This window comes from Enhydra lutris, unplaced genomic scaffold, assembly GCF_002288905.1.
Source record: "Enhydra lutris kenyoni isolate GAN:26980312 unplaced genomic scaffold, ASM228890v2 scaffoldscaffold16, whole genome shotgun sequence".
Taxonomy (NCBI): Eukaryota; Metazoa; Chordata; class Mammalia; order Carnivora; family Mustelidae; genus Enhydra; species Enhydra lutris.
In genome coordinates this window covers 23,667,586-23,694,849 of record NW_019154100.1, presented here as the reverse complement: position 1 = coordinate 23,694,849, position 27,264 = coordinate 23,667,586, and the positions used below count along the sequence as shown (strand labels likewise).

General features: G+C 39.2%; 1 protein-coding gene across 5 annotated transcripts in view; it reads right to left on the bottom strand.

Moving 5' to 3' along the window:
- Positions 1-26,689, bottom strand: part of LOC111147315 (kelch like family member 7) — a 66,029-nt gene extending 39,340 nt beyond the window's left edge. Inside the window, exons 1-6 of one of the 5 annotated variants that reach the window (XM_022503302.1) lie at positions 26,348-26,473; positions 10,498-10,631; positions 5,976-6,078; positions 4,961-5,054; positions 4,566-4,690; positions 209-384 (exon numbers count right to left, since the gene is read on the bottom strand). In XM_022503302.1, the coding sequence (XP_022359010.1) occupies positions 209-384; positions 4,566-4,690; positions 4,961-5,054; positions 5,976-6,078; positions 10,498-10,551 (552 nt within the window). In that variant the 5' untranslated portion in view covers positions 10,552-10,631; positions 26,348-26,473. The other 4 variants (XM_022503301.1, XM_022503303.1, XM_022503300.1 and 1 more) reach the window with 4 other exon arrangements.
- Between the last annotated feature and the right edge of the window lie 575 nt (positions 26,690-27,264).

Here is a 27,264-nt window from a genome sequence, read left to right as displayed (position 1 = left end):
TTCTACCAAATGGCCTACCTCTCAGACAGAAAGCCCTTGCAAGCACCCAAGATTTACTTTTCCTATGAAACGATTTTGGAATACTCTGTTTAAAGAACAGATTCTCTCCTAATATGATTCTTTTCCTTGTCATGTATCCAAACATGAAACATAAGAAATCAATAAGGATATTTTTACTAAGAAAAATGTGGGAAGACAATTTAGTCACCTGATCCTCTGCTCTCACAGTCAGAGTGTCCTGGTTGAGGAGATGTGTAACTCGCTTGACATCAAGTTGCAGAAATTCATCAGTTTTGTAAACTTCAGTAAAATGCTGATGAATAAAGTCATCTGCAGTTGCTTTCAATTCAGGACAATCCAGACACTCTGCTAGCACACTTATACCTAAATACAGAAGAAAGTAAATGAATAGAAAATGACTTAAAAAAACCCCAAACATATACTGAAGATAAAATATGACTCCAGAAATACGAGGCTGAATGAATTTCATAAATTTGGATCCTTTTCTATTCTATTGATTTGTTTATTCTTATGCCAATACCATACTGACTTAAGTATGGCTGATTTTGATACTTTGTAGGAAAAGCCCCTTCAATGTTTTTTCACATTTTTTCCTGGCTAGTGTCAAACATTTTCTCTTGTAAATAAATTTTAAAATAAGCTTATAACATTCTACTGTAAGAAAATTTTGATATGATTTTAAGTTCCACAGTGGTCTTAGGTTCATAGCAAAATTTAATAGGAAGTACAGAGTTCCCATATACTCCTGTTCCACAAACAACTAACTTCCTCCACTACCAATATCTCACACCAGGGTGGCAAAGTATTATTATTACTTTTTTTGGTAAAGAATTATTTTTAAAAAGATATTCATTGATGGATTCAATTTGGCTGACTGGGGTGGGGGGGGAAGTCTTGCTCCCAGGACCCTGTGACCATGACCGGAGGCGAAACCAAGAGCTGGAGGTTCAACTGACTAAGCCATCTAGATGCCCCTCATCTTTCCTTCTTGATTAGACTTGTTAGGTATTTTATACCATTCTTTGATATAATTAGCTTTTGTTTCTCTGGCCAATCTATAGTCTATTAGGGTTACTTTTCTATTTTATTAATTTTACTTTAAAAAGGTATTTTCTTCTACTTTCATTAGGTGTAAAATTTTTCCTTTCTACCTCTTCAAGTAGACTACTCTGTTGAGATAAAAATAAATGCATTTATTTGGAAGTATTTGAAGACTACAAATTCTCTTTATAGAAATACTTGAGTCACATTCCAAAGTTTTGATTTTTTCTGTGCTTATTGTCATATATTTCTATATAGCCTGTAAGTTCATTTTTAATACCTCTTTAAAAATTCTTTTTAAAATAATTCTTCAAGGGCGCCTGGGTGGCTCAGTCGTTAAGTGTCTGCCTTCGGCTCAGGTCATGATCCCAGGGTCCTGGGATCGAGCCCTGCACTGGGCTCCCTGCTCAGTGGGGAGCCTGCTTCTTCCTCTTCCACTCCCCCTGCTTGTGTTCCCTCTTTTACTGTCTCTCTCTCTCTCTCTGTCAAATAAATAAATAAATAAAATCTTTAAAAAAAATTTGTCTTAGCAATATGTCCAATGAATGTTTTAAAATGTAATTTTTTTTCTCCATTTGCATGTCGAATTCTACTACCTTCTAACTTCCTGTTACAGATAAATTAGTGTCATTCTGATTCTCTTTCTTTTCTAAGTAAACTTTTATATTAGTTATCTATTTCTTTTAGATTTTATTTGAGAGCATGTGAGCGAGCTCAGAGAAGGAGACTTCCAGCTGAGCAGAGAGCCCGATGCAGAGCTTGATCCCAGGACCCTGAGATCATGACCTGAGGCAAAGATAAATGCTTAACCAAGTGAGCCACCCAGGAACCCCAGTTATCTAGTGCTGCAGGAAAAACAACTCTAGAACTTAGTGGCTCAACATAACAGTAACGTATTATTTCTTGCAATTCTCTGAGTCAACTGGGTGGTTCTTTTGAACATGGCTGGTTTAGCTTATGTCTGTAGTTAGCTGGTTGCTCAGTTGGGAATGGATGGTCTAGACTGGCCTCATTTACTTATCTCGTAGTAAGTAAGCTGGCTGATACAGACATCAGCTAGTACAGCTCATCTGTGCCCCAAATGGCCTCTAATCTTTTCATGATGGCAAAAGAGTCCCCAGCAGCAAAGAAGGGCAAGCCCCAATACATAATCAATTTTTAAGCCTTTGCTCATGTCACATTTGCCAATGTCCCATGGGCTAAAGCAAGCTACATGGCCAAGCCTAGGCTACACAGGGAAAAAACTCTACCTCTTGATTGAAGGCTACAAAGTCACATATACAAAGACTCATACAGGGATGGAAAGAATTTGTGGCCAATTTCTGGCTAACCTACCATACTCTTTTTCTCTAAAAGCTTATAAATTCTTTTTATATTGGTTTTTTAAAAAATTATGGTAAAACATATGCAACATAAAACTTACCATTATTCACATTTAGTTTATTCACCATGTTGTGCCACCATCACCACTATCTAGTGCCAGAGCATTTTTATCACCCCAAAGAGAAGTTCTCTCCTGATTTTGGAGGCAAAAAATATCACTAGGATATATCTAGGAGAGGAATATCTTACTTCATCAGGTCTGGTACTTAGTATAATTTGGTGTGAAAAGTAAAGTTTTTTTTTTTGAGCTCAAATAAGTTTTATTACTTCTTTGATACTGCATTTCCTCCATCTGTTCCTTCTGAACTTCCTACTTCATATCAGTGTCCCTTCATCTTCCTTTCGTCTTTTATGTTTTCACTAATTATTTCCATTTCTTTGCATTTTTATTTTGTTATCATGAGGCAGTTTTCTCTGTTTGATCTTCTTTAGTCTGATTTTTAGGAATATCCATTCTATTTTTCAATTCAATGGAATTTCATGGAAAATCACAGCTTCCCCCCACCCCCTTCATATGCATCCTTTCTATCTTAAGTTCTCCTCTTCTTATATTAAATTTGTTTATAGGAAACATTCATTTTGGCTGTTTAGCTTGCTTTCTGTCCCTCAAACTACTGGGTTTCCTTTAATCTAGTATGATTTTTGCCCAGTTCCATCAGGTGTCATAAGTTCCTTAGGTATTCGGGGAAAACAGCTTGCTGGGGTCTTCTAGGCAGCAGAGAACTGACAAGTGGTAAAAACAAAGTGTTCTCTGATCAGCTCACAGGTAGAGCCACACTCAGGGCTAAACAGAAAGCAGGCTGAAGTAGTTCCTTTGGGTACTGAGAGTGTAGTTGGCTCAACTGGTTGGGCCACTATCTTTGCCCCACTTGATAGCCCGAGAGAATCAGGCTCTCTTTCAGGCTGCTAAGCTGTCCCTCCTCTCAGCTTTGAAAACAATGATGACAGAGGGATCCAGAAGTAAAACTCCTAAATGGTCTCCTCAGAAGCCCAAAGCCCAAGATGTGGTTAGCACAAACTTGCTCCAGGTTCCACAGTATGCTTTGTACCATCATATCCACTCCCTACTCTGTTTTTCTTTTAGTTGAAGTACCTGGTTGGAAATTTAGAGTGGTAGGGAGCTAGGGAAAAATATTTAAGTCATCATCTTCCAAAAACTTCTTTGAATTCCCTTTTTGTAATAAATTTTGTGAGAATATTTATATTAGGAGAAATAAGTAAAATCTCAGGAACGTTAATCTTATTGATGAATGGAGCCCCAAACTATGGCCCAGAGAAATAGACTCATCCCAGAATATCTCTATTGCACAGGTGAGATTAGAGACTGGTCTTTTTAAAGGATGTATTTATTTATTTGAGAGAGGGAGAGAGACAAATGTACAAGCAGGGAGAGGAACAGAGGGAGAGGGATAAGCAGACTCTGTGTTGAGTGTGGGGCCCAACATGGGGCTCACTCTCAAGACCCCAATATCATGACCTGAGCTGAGATCAAAAGTTGAATGCTTAACTGACCGAGCCACCCATGTGCCCACACAGCAGTCCCTTAATTAGTATCTTACTTTATAGTCTAGGATTTTTAGGTCTTCTAGTAAACAACAGCTAGCATAACTGACAATGTGAAGAGGCAACATAGTGTAGTAGTTGAGAACAAGATTACTTAAATTCCAACCTCAGCACCTCCACATACTAGCTATAAGACCTCAGGCAATATATACAACCCTAGTTTTCTCATTCAAGACGGACTGTAGCAATCTTAAGTGCTTCAACAAAGGTGAACACTCATACTTATGATATCATATAACACACCACCACCAGATGCAATTCTTACTCTTCATTCCAGATACATAAAAAATCATTGTTAAAGCTATTTTATATTTTAGAAAATGTAGTACAGTTTTTTTTTTGTTGCTATTGTTGTTGTTTTTTTGTAGTACAGTTTTTAATGGGCTTCTTGAGGCCTAGATTAATAGGCACCTCCTTAAGCATCTCTTAAAATGTATTTTGAGCATATTTTCTAGTGGACAATGTCTTTAAAATTAAATGAAGATACTTATGAACACACTTTTTAAAATTAAAATACACATTAAAGTTTGGTTTTTAGTAGGAATCTGATTTCTTACCAAGACAATTTGAAGCATCAACTTGTTCTTTCAAAAAATCAACACACATTTTCTTCACAGGTTCAATCTGGTACTGGTTTGCTGCATCTAACAAGGACTGAACGTTGTTGCTATTCACAGAAATTCTGCAAAGAAGTTAAAGTGAATATTAATCTCCTACAATTTATTATTTAAATAATGCTATTGTAAAACATATCCTATTAGCCCCCAAAATTAAACAGAAAATTAAACTTTTCAGTCCTTGCATCAGTATGGCATAGGTTCCTCAAACTTCCCCATCCTTGTAGTTTTTCATGTTGAAGAATTTGGAGCATACCAATTTGTCACCACAATGCTCCAATGTGGTAGATGCCAACCATACTTCTCTATAATGTAAATGATCCTTCTTAACTTACCTAGCAGTATAAGCAAATTCCACAAGTTGTTCGATAATGTCTGGTTCAGCATCTTTGAGTTCAACTTCAAAGGACTTTGATTCAAGCATGTTAGCTAAAATGAAGAGAAGAAATATAAATGTCACGAGTACTATTATTAGTTTAACTGAGGGCCAGATCATTCCAGGTCATGTTAAATATGGAAAAGAATAATAGGACAGAGATTTCTCTGGAAAAAATATACCCAGAAAGCCCAACATTCCTATAATAAATGCAAATTAATTCTCCACACTTGAAAAGTACCTTAAATTAAAATAAGCTAGGAAATTAGTGAATTAGTGAATTTCTTAAAAAAAAAAAAAAAAAGCCAAGTAAACATATACATAAAATAGTCTTAGTATTCCCCCAAGTCCTAAAATACTTTAGTAGCACTCTTCTAAGTTGCTATGAGCAAAACTACATCTGATGTAGCTGGCAAACATCTACAAGAACAATGACAATTACAGCAATGCAACTGCTATAATAAATATAGCTATAGCTAACAAAGCTCTCATTCTCTACCAAAAACCTTATAGGTAGCCATAGCACCAAAGAGAAAACTTGAGGCAGATATACTACATAACCTGATCAAACTCATAAAATAATACTAAACAGAGGAACCAGGACTTGGATCCAGTTAACTTTAAATCTAGAGTTCTTTCTAGTATGGTATTTCATACTTCATTTTTATTTAGTTTAACTTGCTAGACAAATTATCCTAAACATTTATTTTCTTCTTTGCCTTTCCATCTAAGGTCAAGAAGAAAACTGGGCATTCAAGTAGAAACTGTACCTTCATCCATAAAAGCTTTGGGCCTGTAAGGCTGATGAAAGGACATTTTTCTTTTGCTCAATCCTCACCACAACCACTTTTCAATCGCTTCATTGTTTTATGGCCTTAATTTCTTAAGTGCTTTAAAAACTAGGAAGATATTTTCATTTAGACTCCACCTCATTCTCATGGAAAAAATATTATGTTTTACTTTAATATACTTACTTGTGAACATTAAGTTAAAAAAATGACTGGCTGCTGCAAGAACAACTCGATGAGCAGGTATCTTTCTTTCCTGGACCATAAGGATCACATCACATAACGTTTTCTAGTAAAGAGAGAAATAAATGAAATTAAAAGGGGTGCACTGGGCCTGGCTTAGCAAACATACAAAACCGGTGCTTGACAAATGCTTCATCTCTATTTTCTATTCAAATCCAGTCTTTGTCCAGCACAGAATCTGTTCCTCAGACACATTTAGAAGAGATGTAGAGTTGCTATCATGATTTGCTGTATCAAAATATGGCACTGGCTTCCCTTAAAAAAGTAGTCTACTAATCCTTTAGAAAAACCAATTTTTTTCTGACACAAAATGTAAGGTATTTCTCATGGTGATATTTTATGGAGATTTTAAATGAAGTAAGAGCAATGTCCTTGATGGTTTTTCAAACATAGCAATCTGGGTTTTTAAAAAATTATCTATACTTGGTAAGACCCAAAGTGCACACTGTATTTCCCAAGAAAGTAGCTTACACAGCTTTAACTTGAAACAAAAACAATTCAGAATGCAGACTGGACAAACCCAATGACCACTTAGCACTCTTTCCTTAGTAACACTTCTCTCAAATGTATGTCTGATAGGAGCTGGATAGCAACTGCTTTTTAAATTGTGATTTCTGACCAAGGCCAAAATGGTGTCACTCTAGGTTGTCGAAAGAAGGCAGAGTTAGATTAAATATTTACAATGCTGTAGAAATAAATAGTAATGAAAAAAATTAAGGTTTACTGGGACACTTAAAATGAATTTCAAGGAGAAAGAATATCTTTATTGTCAAACAAAATTTCAATTTCTTAATGACGTTGAAGATCAAATGTACAGGTTAGTCTCAGAGAAAATCTGGAGATTGTGATACGTTAGGAACTCTTTTAGCACTGGGAATATGAGGCAAATAATACTTTTAGAATAAAAAAAATTCTATCACATTTTGTAAATTTTAAGGATTTACTAAACTATTAATACAGATCACCTGGGTGTCTCAGTTGGTTAAGTGTCTGCTTTCGGCTCAGGTTATGACCCGGGGTCCTGGGCTGGAGTTCCGCAACAGGCTCCCTGCTCAGCAGGGAGTCTGCTTCTCCCTCCACCCCCATCCCTCCCATCTGCTTGTGCTCTTACTCTCTCTCTCAAATAAATAAATAAAATCTTAAAAAAAGAAACTATAATTTCTGATAGGTAAGTCACTATATTCTACTTTATTAATCCATGAATAAAAATCCAAGTGAGATGGTAATGCTCAGTACAAGAAAGGAAATGGGCTTTATTTTTATTTTATAGTGGGCTAAAAGATGAACATATTTCAGTTTTACTGCTATGTTAAGATTTTTTTTATAAGGCCTACAGACTACTGCTTAGATATTATATTCAGATTACTTATGGTTAAAGCCATTGTTATCCCAACAGTGTCTCAAATTTTTCAATTTTTATTTCCTTTGATTTGGTGGGGGAGGTACAGAATAGGCATAGTTCTTAGGTGACTTTGCCACATACCATACCAAAAATACCAGGTAGCAAAACCAGGTCAACTATTTGCTTACCACAAAACAAGCTGATCTAGTTGCTCAAGAGAAAGAAAGAGAAAAAAAGGTGGAAAGAAAAGAAGGAAAGAAGGGAGAAAAAAAATCTGGACAGAAGAACAAGAAAGTCAGATAAGGGAGGAGTCTATGGCTGTTGACAGGAAGTTCCAGAAGATGTACAACTATACTGAAAGGCAGCGAAAAACCTTTCCAAAATATATACTCAGTAATAGTGAGTTTTAGTGGCATGGATTTACAGGCACTTTAGGAAGTTAAAGAAATCAGAGCGTTCTCTGCACAGCAATTTAGTGCTAAGAATAATCTCCAGCTGGATATTAATGTTATGGAAGGAATGGATGGAACCTTTTGTATCCAAATGGTACATCTGACTGTACTATGTAGACTAACAGGTTTCAAAAGAGATGGGACTGACTTAAAGAAAGAGGTTCCACTCAGGAAGAGTCTATCTGCAGACAGAAAATGGGAAGAGAAAGAGATCTGGGTTACACTGGAGAATATGAAAGGTAACAAGTCCTATGTGAAATGAAGAGAAACTTAAACAAAAACTACCCTTTGGACAATATATGTTCACTGGATAAAATAAGAAAAAAATACATAAACCCTGGCAATTTGTTTATATCCACCTATATTTGTTATCTTTATATTTGTTATTTTCAGCTTTTGAATTTTTAGTCTCTTATATATTGCACAGATTTGTGTGACTTAATCTGAAATTCTCACCATCTAAAATTACTTTTAGTAGGATTTAGGTCCTTCATATTTATTACTGATAACTCATGTTTCATTTTACAGAGGCCATATTCTTTTACATAATTTATTATGCTTCCTTGCTGTCTTCTTTCTTCTCTAACTACCAGGTGGTATTTTAATCCCATTTTCTTTGTACTTGTGCACTTTTTTCTTCTTTTAGGGACTTACTTATAGATCTGTCAAATATCTGCAAAGTGAATTCAGCAGGGTTATTAGTCAAACATTGTTCTAGGAATGCAAGGAGCATTCAAGAACAGTAATTCTTTAACATAATTCAGGATATTCATAGGTTAAAAGAGAAAAACTTCACATAGAAAACCTTCAATAGAAGGCAAAATTAAAAATTCATTTCCTTGTATACTCTTTAATAAAGTAAATGATATATCTGTACGCCAAAGGTGATTCAACTCAAAAGCAAACATCACATTTAATGGTGACACAAAAGAAGCATTCTCATTTAAGTTTGAAACAGAGACACATATGCTGTTACTACTATTAATCAATTATTGTTCTGAAAATTTTAGCCAAATTGAAAATTGTCTCTGCCCCAGACAACTTACCAATCTTTAAGTTTAGCAAGCACCTGTAGCCCTCTTGATGAACCAAACCTTTCTTTGTATGGGAACCAGAGCACCAATATGCAACCTTCAAGTACTGCTATAATGTCTGTCTGTAGCTGGTACCATCGAGTCTGCACACAGTCAAGAAGTGTTACAGACCACTGTGCTCCCTTTTTACTGATTAACTGCCCTAAAGTGCTTTTAAAATCTTTGGGCCAGGTAAAAACCTCAGTTGGTATTTAGACAAAAGTCTCCCTTCTCCCCAGGTGGCCAGCCTTCTGGATAAAGGTCATATTCCTTTCCAATCAAAATTGGTCTCTTAAGTATTGGCTTTTGAGCAATGAGCAGCTGAACTTGGGTTTTTAGGTAACAAAATCAGGAAGAAAATAAAGATAAATAAACTTAACACTTATAGAACTAAATAAAAAAGTCAGTAAGATGGCTAGACAGAAATAAGATAAATATGAAAAAGCAATTAGCTAACCTATATGTTAGCAGTAAGCCATAAAGAAACACAAATGAGGGGAAAAAAACATAACAACCTGGAATGGCAGCAACAAAATAATTAAATGTTGAGAAATAAACGTAAGAAATGTAAGGGATCTACATTAAACAGGAATTTAATATATGATAAAGATACTATTTCAAAAATGTGGCCAGAAGGTGGAGCACAGGTAATGTTCAGGGCAGTGAAACTACTTCCTCTGATACTGTAACAGGACACATTTATAGTACACAACTGTCAACATCCACAGAATGTACAACACAGAGAATAAACCTTAATGTAAACTGCAGTCAATAATAATGTAACAAAATACTGGCTCATCAATTTTAGTAAATGTATCATACTTGTGTTAGCAAGATGTTAACAGTAGGGGAAACTGGGAGGGGGAGAGGGAAAATGGAAAACTGTACTTTCTGCTCTATTTTTTGGTAAACCTAAAACTATTCTAAAAAGCAAAGTCTACTAATTTTAAAAAAAGTGATAAGAGAATGGATAATTGAAAAAATGGTATTAGTATAACTGTTACCCATTGAGGGGAAACAGATTTCTCTCTCATAATATAGTGTCTCTTCTCTGGGGCAAGTTAAGTTCTGGGAAGGAAGGTTCAGTCCTTTTCTCACTGTCACTTGTGGAAGAGGTTCTATAGGATAAGCAAGAATAAAATAGAGGTTACTGACCACACACACACTGCTAGGCCTTCTGGTTCATTTTCTTCTGTAAGTCTGCCCCAAAGTGGAACATAACTCATCTCAAATGTTTGGAACCAACAGTGGAAGAGGGCTGCTGAAATCCATTATGCAGAGACATTCAATGCACTGAAGACAAGGAGAAACTTAGGTGATGCTTTAGTGCCTACAGATACTAGTCCTTTGGTTGGGAAAGATAGCACTTCAAAACAGGCAGTCATTTCAGGCAAGTGTTGGTAGAATGACCTGTTCTCTTTATGTGTTTGCCAGGTAGGACTGCAAATGGCAGTAGTCTCCATGTAAGCTCCACAGCATTGTATAAGGTTCTAACTTTTAACAATATGTGCTGGCATTACTAGGAGGCATGCAGCTAATTCTATTCCCAAACTGTATCCTTCATCATATCCCAAGAAGAGGACTGAGGAATGACTAACCTTTGGATTTATGTAGCTTGTCAACAAGGTTCTGCAATCAGTCCTGCCCAGCATGATTTCAAGTTGGCCCTGGATATAAATCCCTGAGTAGACTCTAGTAGATTCAACTATAGTTGGGTGATGGATTTAAATCACTGAAAAGATAAAGGGAAATGGAGCCCTTATTATATGGGGGTAAATCATCTTCTTCGATTGAGATACTAAGAAAGCCTCAACAAAGCCATAATAAACTAAGAGAAAAATTAAAAAGGCCTTAGGAGGGGTGTCTGGGTGACTCAGTGGGTTAAAGCCTCTGCCTTCAGCTCAGGTCATGATCCCAGGGTCCTGGGATCGAGCCCCACATCGGGCTCTTTGCTAGGCAGGGAGCCTGCTTCCTCCTCTCTCTCTCTCTCTGCCTGCCTCTCTGCCTGCTTGTGATCTCTGTCTGTCAAATAAATAAATAAAATCTTAAAAAAGAAAAAAAAGGCCTTAGGAATCTTATCTGCTCAGAAATCAAGAAAAATAGCACTGGATTTAAACATACATAATCACAGTAAGGCACATGGGAAAGTAAAAGAAAAACGTGAGATACCCAGATTAATAGAGGAAAAGGGGGATTTCTTCCTTAAGGCAAGTTAGGTCAAACAACTTTAAAAGGCAAAGGAGATAGAGTTTGTTTTAACTGCTCTTTACAAGATGAGACTAGAAAAAAAGAGTCTGTTATTTATTCAAGTAAGGTGATATAAGCCAAAGAGATATATGAAGGAAGAAAAGCAAAATTCAGCAGTAGACTAAAACAGTTCTCAGAAAAAGCCTAGATCGAAGAAATTTTTGTCGTAGAGCTCTCTTAAAGCTAAAGGTAAGAAATCAAACACATAATGAGAGGACTATCCTTAAAGACTGAGACAGTTGTAACAGGTGATTACATTAAATTCGGACAGATCTGTAAAGTTTTGGAAAAGGAAGATCAGCAACAAAGCAGTGCATCCATTATGTAATTTGCAAGGTGACATGGGTGGGAAGAGAGGAATGTTACATACTATAGTGGAACATACCTGGGAAGTCTGTGGAGAAAAGACCCTAAGGGAGAGTATTAGGTCACATTAAAGGGAAGTCAAAACAACCCAGACATAATCCAAGCCTAAATGAGAGGCTGAACCTGTCCATAATTGGAATTACTTTATTGAGGGTATGAAGGTTGGCAGCAGCTGATCAATCCTGAGCACACGGGACCTCTTGATTTCCACTGTGACAGTGTCTATAAGAAAGACACTAAAGAAAAGAAGCAAAACAAACATTTGGGCCCAAAATCAAAAGGCAAGGAAAAGTAAGGAAGGTATTCTAATCTAAACAATGTTAGCTCTATACTATGTAGAAAGGAAAGGATTCAACTTGAACAGGTTAACAACTCAGTTGGGGATGCCTGAAAGGAACAGACAAGAGAGACATAGCCCATTTTGACACATAATAGGTAACAAAAAGGAATATGTCTCCTACCGCTGAGTTTCCAAAGCCTGGAAGACTCAAATAATGAGGAAAGGCAAGGTCCTGAGAAGCACACCGTAAAGGCCATGTTGGTCCCTATGGGGACCACAGGCTTTAGAGGAATCAGTGAAAGGTCATTCTCCAGCTGAGATAAATGGAAAGGAAAAAAGATACCTCCAAGAGTTAGGATTAATAGTAGATACAAGGATTTCACAGGATAGGATCATACTGGGGACACAGGGATAAAGAACACCCAGTTGGATCAGAACTGTAGAGAACACAAAGGCACTAACCGCTCCGCACGACTGCCTGCTAGAAATGTGGATCATTCTTCTCTCAAAAGAAAATACTTTGTCACTACACAGAACTCAACTATTTCAGCACTGGGTTGTCAAGAACATAAGGTTCAAAAGAGAAATAAAAATTATGATTTAAATGTGCAGGACAGACAACGGAAAAAGGGAGACTCTAGAAGACCTGGAAGCTGGGTAAATCCCCCTGGCAAATTTTTCCAAGAACAAAGGTATCCTATGTCAGTGAAGTATTATTATGCGTGGATGAAAATTCCATTCCTATATGGTAAAGTGTTCTATTAGCCTCTGGATAAGTGATTCCTCTCACCTGAGTTTAGAGTCTGCAAATTATAGATAGCAAACACAGACTGGCAACATGTGCAAGCAAAAAGCCCAGACATCTTTATGTTTTCTTTGAAGATTCTCTGTTACCTAGAAACTGAAGTTTCTGTTGTTTTAGCCTGGGAACAATAATGTAGGTTAGGACTTTATAGTAAGGTGTCAACATCTGCACTATTTATTGTAGAGATGGGAGATTTGCTTTTATCTTTTTGGGTTTGTGGGGGTGGAGATGATGCTGTGCTAATCTTAAGAGCCCTAGGAACCCTTCAACATTCTGAAAACACGTGGCACCAACTACCTTGAAATTGGAGAAATTCATCTTTGGAGGTGCTAAACTAATTTAATATATTCCAATGAAAGACAGCCCAGGCAGCAGCTACTGAAGAAGGCTTCCCAGAATCTGCCCAAACACTTAAGCTAATGCCTCCCGGCTTAGCCTGAGCAGCATAAGAAACAAGGGAGAGCACATATTTGGAAGGGCCTTTAATTTTAACTGACAGGGAGATCACAGATATGGGAATTTAATAATGAGTGGGTTCATAAGAGTCAAATTTTGGGGACTTCATATTTCTAATATGTAATTAGATGGGAGTGTTTTAAGCTGTCACTTGGTTGGTCACTGCAGATAATCCGGAGAGCCATGAAAGAAATCTTGGCTGAGAAAAATTTGGGATGGGAAATAGAAGTGAATTTCCAATCTGGAGTTAATAGATTATCGACCCATTTAAAAGCTTTCTGGAGTAAAAAATTTAAATAACCTTTCTAAGCTGGTCTACAGAGGACACCCAAAAGAACAGTTATTGATAGAGGATACCTTTAAGATAGAACAAAATGGGGACGCCTGGGTAGCTCAGTTGGTTGAGCAGCTGCCTTCGGCTCGGGTCGTGGTCCCAGCGTCCTGGGATCGAGTCCCACATCGGGCTCCTTGCTCGTCAGGGAGCCTGCTTCTCCCTCTGCCTCTGCCTGCCATTCTGTCTGCCTGTGCTCGCTCGCTCTCCCTCTCTCTCTCTGACAAATACATAAATAAAATCTTTAAAAAAAAAAAGATAGAACAAAATGCTCCCTGTGCAGGTAAAACAACAACAACAACAACCACAAAAACCAAACAGAAAACCTAAAAAAAACCCAAAACACCTGGAAACAAATTCTTATTTATTTACTCAGTCCAGTTACTTTCTGTTGGGAGTTCGGATGGGGCTTTGGTGCCCGAATTCTACTATTCAGCCTTCTGAGATTCTCATCAGGGAGTTTACATAAAGATTAACAGCCAGACAATACATAATAAAACACACTACTGGGATGCCTGGGTGGCTCAGTCAATTAAATGTCTGCCTTGGGCTCAGGTCATGAACCTGGGGTCCTGGGAGCTCAGTACTGGGCTCCCCGCTCAGCATGGAGCCTGCTTCTTCCTCAGGCCTGTCCCCAGGCTCATGGGCAAGCACATGCACTCTCTTCCTCAAATAAACAAAATCTTTAAAAAATTATATTAAAAAAACACATTATTGATAGATCGGTACTTGGTAATAATCCTAATCTACTCACACCTGGATACCCCAATATTTAAATTTTGGAATTTGCATATTCATATGTCCTGTAGTGGGGAATAAAAGATGGCTGGGCCCAAATCCATCTGTAAAGTCCACTATAAGACATACTTTACCTAGTCTCCTTAGCTGATGGAGATCTTAGTAGATGTACATCTCAAAAGAATAATTGCACCATTAATAAAACAATGTCTTGACTTCTAGCTTAATCAGATTAAGATAACTTCACTCTCATTGGGCAAAACTTGTAGGACAGAGATGAGCTCCCACTCCTAGGTGAGGCTGAAGGTCAGACATGTTTTCCCAGCCCCAGCCCCTTTGCCCTCTGTTCCCCACACCACATACAGATGGACAGAGAGAGACAAACACACACACAACACACACATAAATGTGCGTGTGTGTATGTATATCCATTCTCCTTTTCCTTTCAGGGAAAAGCCTTATAACAGTGGTTTTCAAACTTTTTAAGCAGCAGAATCCATTTTCAAGTGATGTGATTTCACATAATTTACAGAGACAAGGGGCAGATGGTTTGGCTCAGGTCATCATCTTCAGGTCCTGAGGCTGAGTCCCACATTGGGGGGTGGTGGGTCCTTGCTCAGTGGGGAGCCTTATTCTCCCTCTCCCTCTGCTCTCCCCTTGCTTGTACTCTCTTTCAAGTGAATAAATAAAATCTTTTAAAAAAATAAAAAAATAAGCATTTAAAAAAATTTACACAGACAAAACGCTTTCTATATAGTCAGACTTAGCCTGGCAACCAAGGGATGGAAGAAGCTCCCCTCATGCTTAACGATTCACTCGCAAATACTTTGCTTCTGATATCACCAATCAGTCCTTCTGGAGGTGGATTCTGCTAGTTTGAAGATACGAGGACCCAAAAGAAGAATGCTTCAAACAAGTGACAGTAATATTTTTACAGAATTAGAAGTTAAGGCTACAACCTGGGTATTTAGTCATTCTTCTCGCACTGGGTAGAAAGAACAAAAGTTATTACATTTGGTTAGCTGCCTGAATCTGAAGGAAAAAGAAAAAGGTTTCTCTTCTCTATGGGACAGAAGATAGCTGGAGCTCCAGGGGATCCCCTTGGGTACCTTCTTGTTGTTGGGAGAGAAGAGTCCTCTATGGTTCTCTTGAATTCCTACATATCTTCTTGGACATGCCATGGGCCATTTCTCAGGGTTATGTTGGCAGTAAGCAACGATAAGGGATGAGACAGTCTTCCCTATAGGAGTAAAGAATAGGCTCGCTTACTGTTTGCTATAAAATGACAGACTCCTTAAGCTCAGCGTTCATTCCGTAGCTACGACACAAACCCACTGTGTGTATAACATCCATCTGGGCCCCAGTGGGTCACCCTCATAGTACTTGTGGGGCAAGGGGAACTGACACATACATGTGGAAGCTCATGATACTGTGCTGTGACTAATCAAATCTGTTGTCTCTAACCTAGAAGTCTCATGTCTTCTGCCAGCATCCATCAAACAGCAATAGGCTAACTACTCAGCTTATAAATACTGTAAAACCAAATCCCAGGCCCCTTGCTGGTACTAAATCCAGTAATAAATGTTAATGAAAGACTAAATACAGGCAAGACCAAAGGTTCAAGACACCTAGGAATAAAGGAATAGGTCATGCCATCAGATAAAGAACCCTGAACTGCAGGTCCTAAAGAAAAGGAATAGGCAGTGAAAGAAGAAATTATGAATAATAAAAATATTAACAAATAAATAATAAACAATGAATGAGGCTTCTATTTTTATTTTCATCCTTGCTCTTATATTTAAGTTTTAACTATGAAATTTTTCCCTCCATAATCATGTAAAGAATCTATTAAGAATTGGGCCTCAGAATCTTGAAATGACTATAGAAGGAATGGATATCACCAAGTAATCTTTTTTTTCTTTTTTAAAGATTTTATTTATTTATTTGACAGAGATCACAAGTAGGCAGAGAGGCGGGCAGAGAGAGAGGAAGGGAAACAGGCTCCTCAGTGAGCAGGGAGCCCAATGAGGGGCTCGATCCCAGGACTGAGATCATGACCTGAGCCAAAAGCAGAGGCCCTAACCCACTAAGCCACCCAGGCGCCCTATCACCAAGTAATCTTGAAGTCAGATATAGTTAAGTGAAAAACCTGATGACTTTTTTTTTTAATGGATTCTGGCAATCTAGCATCCAATTTCCTGCCTATTAGAACTCCAAGCTCCCATTTCTGGAAAAATTCCTCTTTATGAACTATGTTGGTAAGACGGCAATATGGAAGCTAAGAGTCAGTTATTTAGTCTTTTTTTTTTTTTTTTAAGATTTTATTTGACAGAGAGAGAGAGATCACAAGCAGACAGGCAGAGAGAGAGGGGGAAGCAGGCTCCTCGCTGAGCAGAGAGCCTGATGCGGGGCTCGAGATCCCAGGACCCTGAGATCACGATCCAAGCCAAAGGCAGAGGCTTAACCCTCTGAGCCACCCAGGCGCCCCGGTTATTTCTTCTCTTTACTCAGCAGAGCCAAAATCTGGCAAAGAATCTAAGGCCAGCCAATTATATACCTACTTTCAGGATTCTGAATTTTGAGCAAATAATAGAAAGATGGTGGAAAAATTGTTTTTATGGCAGCGGCAGCAGCAGCAGCAAATAGTCAAGACTTTTCCCGCACTATAATTGCTTCCAGAGTCTCTAAAGCCTATCTAACAGAGAATGCCAGGGTTTCTGCTTGTTTGCCATGCCTGCTCCTCTTCCAGTCTGTGGTCAATACAGTAAGCTCCTGATATTCTTGCAACAAATTATTTTGGCTTAAGAGAGGACATATTTTGGTTGCTGGTAACCAAGAATTCCAGGAGATTCATTGTGATAATAGCAATACCAACAATATATGACAATGCTGAATAATTTATCAAGAATTTTCAGGGGCACCTGGGTGGCTCAGTTGGTTAAGCATCTGTCTTCAGCTCAGGTCACCATCCCAGAGTCCTGGGATTGAGCACCGGGCTCCCTGCCCAGTGGGGAGTCTGCTTCTCCCTCTGCCTCTCACCCCGCTCTTGTGCTCTCTCTCAAATAAACAAAATCTTAAAAAAAAAAAAAAGTTTTCCGGGCGCCTAGGTGGCTCAGTGGGTTAAAGCCTCTGCCTTTGGCTCAGATCATGATCCAGGGTCCTGGGATCGAGTCCTGTATCGGGCTCTCTGCTCAGCGGGGAGTCTGCTTCCTCCTCTCTCTCTGCCTGCCTCTCTGCCTACTTGTGATCTCTCTCTGTCAAATAAATAAATAAAATCTTAAAAAAATAAAAGTTTTCACTTTCTGTCTCACTATCCCCTACATCAGTAAGGTAGGTCAATGTAATATTATGGTCATTGTTGCGCACATACAAACATAAAAGTCTGAAGAAGTTGTGACTTGGCCAATGTCACACAATTAGTAAGAAGACAGAACTAGGATTCAAACCCAGATATGTTTGACTCCAAAATCCATGTTATTTCCGCTACTGCATACTGTTTCCCACAGCAATGAGTGACTAAAGGCAACAGTACTAAAAGAAATTTTATAGAAGATACAAAGCCACTTTATTTTTAAAAAATATTTTATTTGACAGAGAGAGAGAGAGAGAGAGAGAGAGAAAGAGTGTGCACGCGCGCGCATAAGCACGGGAGCAGGAGGCAGAAGGAGAGGGAGAAGCAGGTTTCCTACTTTACAGGGAGCCCGATGGGGGGCTCAATCCCAGGACCCTGGGATCATAACCTGAGCTGAAGGCAGACAATTAACCAACTGAACCACCCAGGTGCCCCATAAACCACTCTAGAATAATTTTTCATGATAAAAGTTTACAGTATAATATTAAATTGTGATTCAACTTAAGTGCAAAATGAACTCATTTAATCCTGTCACACCATTTTCCAGCATGTTAACCTTACATTAAGTATAGAATTTACGGTATTTAGCATAGATGGCATATTCTTAAGACTGTCTCTCTTAAATATTAATCAACCACATTTTTGACAGTTTAACAGAATGAAACTAAATTGTATGCTATATTATTATGTACTAAAATATTTAATATGCTGGCTATTTCAATGACATGAATTTTTTAAAAACTTTTTATTTATTTATTTGATAGAGAGAGATCACAAGCAGGCAGGGAGTCAGGCAGAGAGAGATGGGGAAGCAGGCTCCCTGCTGAGCTCGATCCCAGGATCCTGAGATCATGACCTGAGCTGAAAGCAGAGGCTTAACCCACTGAACCACCCAGGCACCCCAACAATATGAATCTTTGTAGTAAATGTTCACTGGAGTAGCTAACTGAATTATAATTCTCCCCTCTCAGGAAATGGTCTCAGTACATAATGAGCCTTTCAAGATCATGTTTGTGCTATAAGACCTTGTTCTCCTTAGCATAGATAACTGATTCAAAGGTTTAGCACTCAACCCAAGCTAGTCTATCAGATACTCTCTATCCAGAATTTGAAACTCTGCAACAGGTTAATGGTAGTCAGAGCTGAAGTCCAATGAAGGCAGTGTCCCACACAAAGGCTAGAGGGCTTTGGGGATGGCATGGTTCTTGCATCTCCCAAATCTTGACTGTCTTTCTCCTCTTCAGAAGGGAATTTTAATACAATCATGTCTCCCTTAAGATACGCTTCTGTGGTTCATTCAACACACATGGGGTAAGTGTCATGATGGCAGTATGCACTTTATACTACTGGAGTTTGTTTATTTATTTATTTATTTATTTTGGAGTTTATTTTTTTTAATGTGGAGATACACATACGTTTTTAGTTTTTATTTAAATTCTAGTTAGTTAACATACCATGTAATATTAGTTTGAAGTGTACAATATAATGATTCAACATTTCCATACATCACCTGGTGCTCATCACAAGTGCCCCTTTTTAATCCCCATCACCTATTTAACCCACTCCCCCCACCTCCCTTCTGGTAATATCAGTTTGGTCTCTATAATTAAGAGCCTGTTTCTTGGTTTGCGCCCCCCCTTTCCCCTCCACTCATTTACTTTGTTTCTTAAATTCCATGAACGAGTAGAAATCATATGGTATTTGTCTTTCTCTGACTTAATTATTTTGCTTAAATAATATTCTCTAGCTCCACCCAAGTTGTTATAAATGCCAAGATTTCTCTCTTTTAATGGCTGGGTAATATTCCGTGTGTGTGTGTGTGTATACACACATCTTCTTTATCCACTCATCAGTCAATAGGCACTTGGGTTGTTTCTGTAGTTTGGCTATTGCAGATAATGATGCTATAAACGTTGGGGTGCATGTATCCCTCTGAATTAGTATTTTTGTATTCTTTTGGTATATACTACTGGAGTTTGAAGAATATTAATCCCATCCTGAAAAGCCTGGGCCGTACAGAAGACAGGTCCCTCTCCACGTATATACTCATCACTTTGTCCTTCCTTTGTCCTCTAAAATCTGCCCCCTCCCCCACCACTCCATTAAAACTTAACTTGCTAAAACCACCAATTTTTAAATCCAGGGGACACTTTATCTTTTTTGGCCTCCTCACTACATTTGATACTCCTGACTGTCTCTTCTTTGTAACTTGTATCTTAGTTTCAACGACTTTAGTCCCTGCTGTCTTTCTTCCTTCTATACCTTAATCTCCAATGCACTTTTCTTCCTATCCTTTAAAATGTTGGTGCTCCCCGAGTTTCATCCTCTGTCCACTTTTCTTCTTACTCTGCCCTCAACCTCTAGGTGTTATCAACCATACCATGACATCAACTATTTACTTAACAAATATCTGAGCACCTATGTTGTAGATGTTAGCAATACAGCACTGCGTAAGACAGTGTCCCTGCCTTCATGAAGCTTAGAGCCTAGTAGCAAAGACATACATTAAGTCTTTCTTGCCTTTACAGAGATGATCAGTGTGTGAACCAAAGGAATGGAGTATATAATAACAGAGGTCCTTAACATAATGTAGGGCATTTGGAAAGGAAGTGGCATTAAAGTAAGAACTGAAGCATGAATAGGAGAGAAAGAGAGTTAAAAGGCATTTGGTACATTTCAGGCTCTGAAGGGAGACAGGTGCCTGGAGTGAAATGGCTAAGAGAAGAATGGTATGAAATCTGACTGAAATAGATTGGGATCACATCAGACAGGGCTTTGAAACCCTGGTTAAGAATAAATATTCCTTACAAATCCATGATAATAAACCTCAAAAAACCTTCAAAAATACTGGCAGCAATCCTACCAATTCTACTCTTCACAAAAATTACTTGCCTCGACTTCTAGCTTCATTTTCCTCCTTCATTCTAGTGGATGATCTCATCTACCACTTTCAGAGAGAACAAAGGCCTCTGGACAGAAACTCCTTTATTCTCTTGATTCCAAACACACCTATATACCCACCTCTCTTCCTTCCCACTCTTACAGAAGAGAAACTGTCCTTCTCCAGAGAGAGATTAATTACCTTTACTTTAGATCTCATCTCAGGAATCATCTATCAATTATCCATTCTGTCTCATATACATTCAAGTCCTACACCTCAAATGAATTCTTTTTTAATTTTTTTAATTTAAATTCAACTGAAATAACATATACTGTATTATCAGTTTCAGCGTTAGAATTTAGTGACTCATCAGTTGCATACAACACCCAGTGCTCATTACTTCAAGTGCCCTCCTTAATGCCCATCATCCAATTATCCCATCCCCACTTCCCACCTCCCCGGAAGCAACCCTCAATTTGTTTCCTATAGTTATGAACCTCTTATGGTTTGCTTCCCTGTTTTCATCTTATTTTTCCTTCCCTTCACTTATGTTCAACTGTTTCTTAAATTCCACATGTAAGTGAAATCATATGGTATTTGTTTTTCTCTGATTGACTTATTTTGCATAGCATAATACCCTCTAGTTCCATCCATGTCATTGCAAATGGCAAGATTTCATTCTTTTTGATGGTTAAGTAATATTCCATTACATTATATATACGTCACATATCATTATATATCTCACATCTTCTTTATTCATTCATCTGTCAGTGGACATCTGAGCTCTTTGCATACCAAGTGAATTCTTCCCTTCCAGTTTTTAAGCACACTTACATCTCTCCAATTTAAACAAATAAAACCAAACGAACTTCATTTGACTTCCCTAGTTCCTTCAGGGCCAAATTTCTCCAATGACTGTTTCAATTGTCTCATATCTTACTCAAGATAATCTGACTTCCATCTGTCTCCCTCCTTCTCTCACTTGCACAACACAGATCTGAAGGAGTTTTAGAATAAAGGCAAATCCCCCTAACTTGACTTAGGAGACTGTGCATGGGCAGGTCTCTAGCTACTTTTCCAGTTTCATCTTACACCATCCTCCCCATAATGTTTGGTGCTCCAGCCACACTGGTCTTGAATCAGCCTCCTGCACTTGCCACTCTATGGTAAGTAGGTCTCTGAATCAGGGCCTCTGCATCTGTTGTTCCATCTACCTAAGAGGCTCTACCTTAAGGTGCCTAATTAACATGTACTCTTATTTCAACTCTCCATTCATTTACTAGTTCCTTGGGGAAATCTTCCTGATTTGATGGTCAAATCATCCAACCCCTCACTGTATCACATTCTTCTCTTTAATAATACCTACCATTGTTGCAATTTTACATTTCTTTTGTGTGACTGCTTGACTCATGTCTCACTCTCCTACTAGACTAAAACCTAAGCACGGACTGTCTAATTTTGCTCATCATTGCAACTATAGAATCTAGCAAAATGCCTAGCATACAGTGGGTCTCAGTAAGTATTCATCCAAATGGAGGAGTCAGAAAGCCAAATTGAGCTAGAGAAGTAAGTCAATAGTGAGCCAAAAAGGGGGGTGGGGCAGTGAATCTACCCACCCTTTGGCTTTAACAGGGGGAAGAGAGGTATTATTTATAGAGGAATATTGAAACTAAGAATGGGTAGACTGGACTGGATGGTTAATTTAAAAACTAGAGAAGTTAAAACATGCCTAAATGCTAGACTCTGGTAGAGAAGGAGAAGTTAAAGATGCTCAACAGAGATGGAATAACCAACAGTATAACTTTCCTGACTAGGCTAATTGAGGGAGCCAAAGCCCAAGTGAAAGTACTGGCTTTAGATGGAAAGAGGCAGCTCCTTCACTGTAACAAAAATTAAGAACTGTCAAAATAAGTATATAGATTTCGTGGTGGAAATTTAAAAGTTAGACAGTTCTAAAACAATGTCTTCTATTTATTTATGGTATCAAAAAGGGGTGATATACTGAAAGTATAGATACTGAGAGAGGACTCACTGTAGAGGAAAACAGGACTTACCTGGCAAAGAACTGCCCAGTAATGGGATATTTTCCAGCTGTGCTTAGAAACCTTGCACAAGAAAGGTAAACAGTCATCGATGCTTTTTATCAGATGGATGGGAAAAAAGGATGGAAGGTCATGAAAGCCTGGGGCATTGGAAAGGGAGTGAAGAGAAAGATGATTAACTCCTAAGTGGACAGAAAGAAGACGACAGTGGAGAGTTAAAAATAGGAAGGTCTGGAGGATGGGAGTTGTCAATGGGAGCTGTTGGGGGAAACAAATGAGACAAAGCATGTAAAACACATTGCAGAATAGCTGGTTGAAAATAAATGCTCAAGAATTGTTTCTATTATTGAGAATTTAAGGCAGAAGGTTTAGATTATTCACAACAGACTGTGTAAAGATTATTGACTACTAGTAATTTACAATCTTGAAGAGCTGAGTGTACAGAAGTTGAGTCATTTTACTTAGTAAGTAAGCCCAGCTGACTGCTCAGCATCCAATCCTTAAATCAGCTTTTTTGGTTCTCTCACATAATTCTCAATAGGGCTTTAACATAAGCTTTTAAATTCTAATTATGCTTTAATTCACTTAACATGAGGCAACTGTAAACTGTAGTGGTACTCAGGAAGGTCTCCTGAGTCTCCTGACCCTTAAGGGTCTCCTAGACTTCATTAACACAAGAGCCAAAGCAATTAGGTATGAAAAGTAGTGACTATGACCTAGCCCTACTTTGCAGAGCTCTTCTGTTGTTTATCAGGTAATAAAATTAATAAAATTAATCTAAACAAAAAGTTAAGGAAATAAAAAGGTGCTCAACCTAATTAAATAAGATGCTACTATACACCCACTAGAATGACTAACATTATAAAGACTGACAATACTAAGTGTTGATAAGGATGTAGAGTAAAAAACTAATACACAGCTGGCATAAGTGTAAACTGGCACAGCCTTGGAAACTAAATAACAGTATCTATTAAAGCTGAGTGTATCGTAACTAATGACATGAGCAAAATATACAAAAATGTTCAAAGTAGTATATCCTGGGATGCCTGGATGGCTCAGTTGGTTAAGTGTCTGCCTTCAGCGCAGGTTGCGATCTCAGGGTCCTGGAATCCGGTCCCGTATCAGGATCCTTGCTACACAGGGAGCCTAATTTTTGCTCTGCCTGCTGCTCTCTCTGCCTGTGCTCCCTCACTGACAAATAAATAAAATCTTAAAAAAAATAAGTAGTACTATTCTTCATAGTGCTAAACGAGAAATAACTCAAATGTCCATAATGATAGAATAAATTGTCATATATTTATACAATGGAATACTAAATACAATGAGGATGTACTAGAGCTACACAGAACCACATAATAAATATCACAAAAACAATGTTAGCTTTCAGAAACCAATACCCAAGATTATATACCGTATAATTCCATTTATATAAGTTCTAAGACAGGAAAAACAAATCTATGATGATAGAAGTTAAAACACTGGTTACCTTTGGAAGGTGGGTAGTGATTGAGAAGAATGTAAAGGGGGACCTCTAGTATGCTCTTCATGTTCTATTTCTTGTTGGTGGTGATATGTTTATTTTGCAATAATTCATTGAGCTACATGTTTATGATTTGTATCCTTTCAGTGATTCCTATATTTCATTGGAAAGTTTACTTTAAAAACAAAAGGCTAAAAATGACTGCAAGGATAATGAAGGAAAAGGCTCCATAAGAAGCTGAGGCTGCTAGCTCTGTAAAACCCCCACCGGCCACTATGTATAGAGCTGGCTGCCAGGCTACCGAGAGATGAAATGACCTAAATCATATTTATCTAAGATCACAAAACTAATTAATGGTAGAGCAGGAACTGGAATTCAGATATTCTAATTTCGCCATGTTCTCAACTTCCTGTAAGAATGTTCCTGGGTATGTCCAGAAGGGTCCTTGTCATTGAGGCACACATTATTTTGATTCCCAAAGTAATGAGGTCATATGGGGAAGCAAAAATAGTCACAGCATAATATTCACTAACAGACAAGAACATTTAAAAAACTGGTTCCCACTCAAACAATCTTCTGGCTCAGACCAGTTTGTTTCTGCCAATTCCCATCAACTGCCCTTGACAGTCATTCTTGGTTAGTCTCTCTTGTGGTACAAATGTTAAACAGAACAATACAAGTACAATGTAAATCAACCACCGACTGAAACTGCACATCTTGAAAAAGATGCGGGACTCCATGAAGTTGGTAGAAGTTCTATTGGAGAATACCCGAATAACATGTAAAGCCATTGACAAAGAGAGAATCCAACATATTAAGGTCAGTTAACCACGGTGGAAGAGATCCCTAGCTGTTCCACCCAGTATCTATTTTCCCCTTCCTACTAAGTAACAGTAACAGAATCCTGATTTTTCAGTAACTTTATTTCTAGCTTAACAGTAAATAAACAGAAGTTAATGTAGTCTAAAGCTAAGTCTAAGAACCAGATATAAATCAATTTTTAAACCCAAAGAGCTAAACATAGAGTTTCAGAAAAATCCCCTCTTTTTCAAGTAAACAACTGATGCTGCAACCTAGTTGCAGCATATCTCCATAAGGAATGAGGCAATGCTTCACCATGCTGGTGTGGACAGACAAAACCACAAATCTGGGGGGAGTGGGAGGGTTGTTGGAAACAAATTTGAGCACTGGTGAATGGTGTTCACCCTTTACAAGCAGACACTTGTTAAATGCACCAGTAATATGAAGTCACTGGTGTTATAAATATAAAAAGGTTAACAAAAAAGGCACTTGAATGTATACATGAAAATAGATACATGAAAGTAAGTTACACACAATACTGAATTCAGACGTTCACAGCTACTTCGGCACAAAAGCCTGGAAAGATTTAAAGGCATTTGGACAGATATCTACTGCATTCATGCACCATGCCAGGAGCTGATGAACAAAGACAAGATCCCGGCAGTCAGAGTTTGCTTAAAGAAACCAGAAGCTAGTATCTTCATATAAATCTTAGATTCCTGTCCTGTTTTTCATATTCTCATGAGAACCACTAGATAAGCAAATGAGGTTTTGCTATTATTCATACGCACATCCTTTTGTCTTCTCTAAAAACAGAATCACGGTTACAAAACAGAAACATTCCCGCATCTCCTTAGATGTGCGTTTTTTAGAAATAAAGCTTACGGAATAAAAAAATTAATCAAGTGACTTTCCTACGCCCTTTGGTATAAGAGGTCATGGAATTTAAAAAACAAAACAAAACAGAAAACATCTCTAGTGCACATTCTCCGTGTTAAAATCCATTCTTTTCATAACCCACCTTTCGCAGACGTGAAGACTTTCATTAATGCGCCACACATCAAAGACAGAACAAAGAGCTGCTCTTAATCACAGAGGCGCACAGGGGCCTTAAAAGACTGCGTGGTATTATCGGTGACTGTTTCTGCTCGAAATTAACACGTACAGGAGAAATTTGTCTCCAACTAGCTCCTCCCGGCTAACACAGAGGAGGGGCGGGGATCCTTATTTAAGAGGAGCTGATTTCAGGCCAGCTGTGCCTTTCCCTTTGGGGGCTTCGGGTTGGGCTGTGCCAATGGGCTTCTCCGCACAAGATCTCACGACACCTGAGCGGCTCGCCAATGGAGGGATCCTCGCCTCACAAAGAGATAACTAGGGCAGAGCTGTTACACAACCGATACGCGACGCCGAATGCCAGCCCGGGGAGTCCCCCAGGAGTGGGACTTGGGAGCCACAGCATCCGCAGACGAGGAGACGCTGCGGCTCGAGAACGGTTTAAAGCGACCCTCGACTCAACAGCAGCTCGGCCGGCGTGCTAAAATGGAAGGAAGGGCGAGGGCCGAGCAAGAGAGCCGCGACCCCGCCCGGCGCGGTTTCAGCCCAGGGAGCCAGGGGCGCGAGTCCCGGACCCCCTCCCCCCTGGCGTCCGTCACTCCCACAAAGGCGGTACCTGTTTCCGCATGTTATTCATGACGCCCATGAAGCCCGCCAACAATTTAGCTTCTTCTCGAGCAGCAAGTTTCTTCTCGGTCTTCTTCTTGCTGCTCTTCTCCACCCCGGAGGCTGCCATCCTCCGTCAGCTCGGTTCACGCCCGGGGCTGGCCGGGCCGAGCGAGGGGTTGCACGCTCCGGGCACGCTGGGGCTTCTGTTTACCAAACAGCGCGGCCGGGACTGCGGCTGCAGCGCCCTACTGCCCGCGCGGCCACTGCGGAAGGACAAGGCCTGGCGGCCCCCTCAGAAACTCACCGGGAGGCGACGTCGCGGGCTCGGCAGCGTCCCGACAGAACCGGAGCCGGGCCGACGAGTCTGCGCACTTGGCTCGCGGGGGCGGGCGCGCTCCGAGGGGAGCAGGAGGCGAGGCCTGCGCGTCACAGCGGCGCGCGGCTCGTATGGGAGCAGTGGCGCGTCACTGCCGCGCGCCTCTCCCGGCGACGCGGGGCGGGTCTCCTGCTTTTGTCGCCGCCGGCTGCCGACCGGCTTAGGGCCTCCAGCCGCTCCAAGGGCGTGCATGCTCTTCCGTTTCCCCAAGCCAGGTTTTACAGATTTAGGTTATGTGGCGAGATTTTTTGGGGGTACATAGGCAGTATCTCCCCTTAGTGTAAGCACCACAGGAACCGGGTTGGTGTTTTCTTCCCGGCAGCATCACAGCCTGGCAAATTGTAGCCGCTCAATATGTATTTACTAAATGATGAAAGATGATTACGTTACTGCAAGTGAAAGGCATCGTACATGGAACACAAGAGCTGTTTGCTTGATTTATCAAAACAAAAACACACAGTCCCGTTGGTGTCTCTTTGATGTGGAATGCCGGCTTACTTAGGCTGGTTTACTTAGTGTTTGAAACCAGATGAGGTATCAGCTCCAGA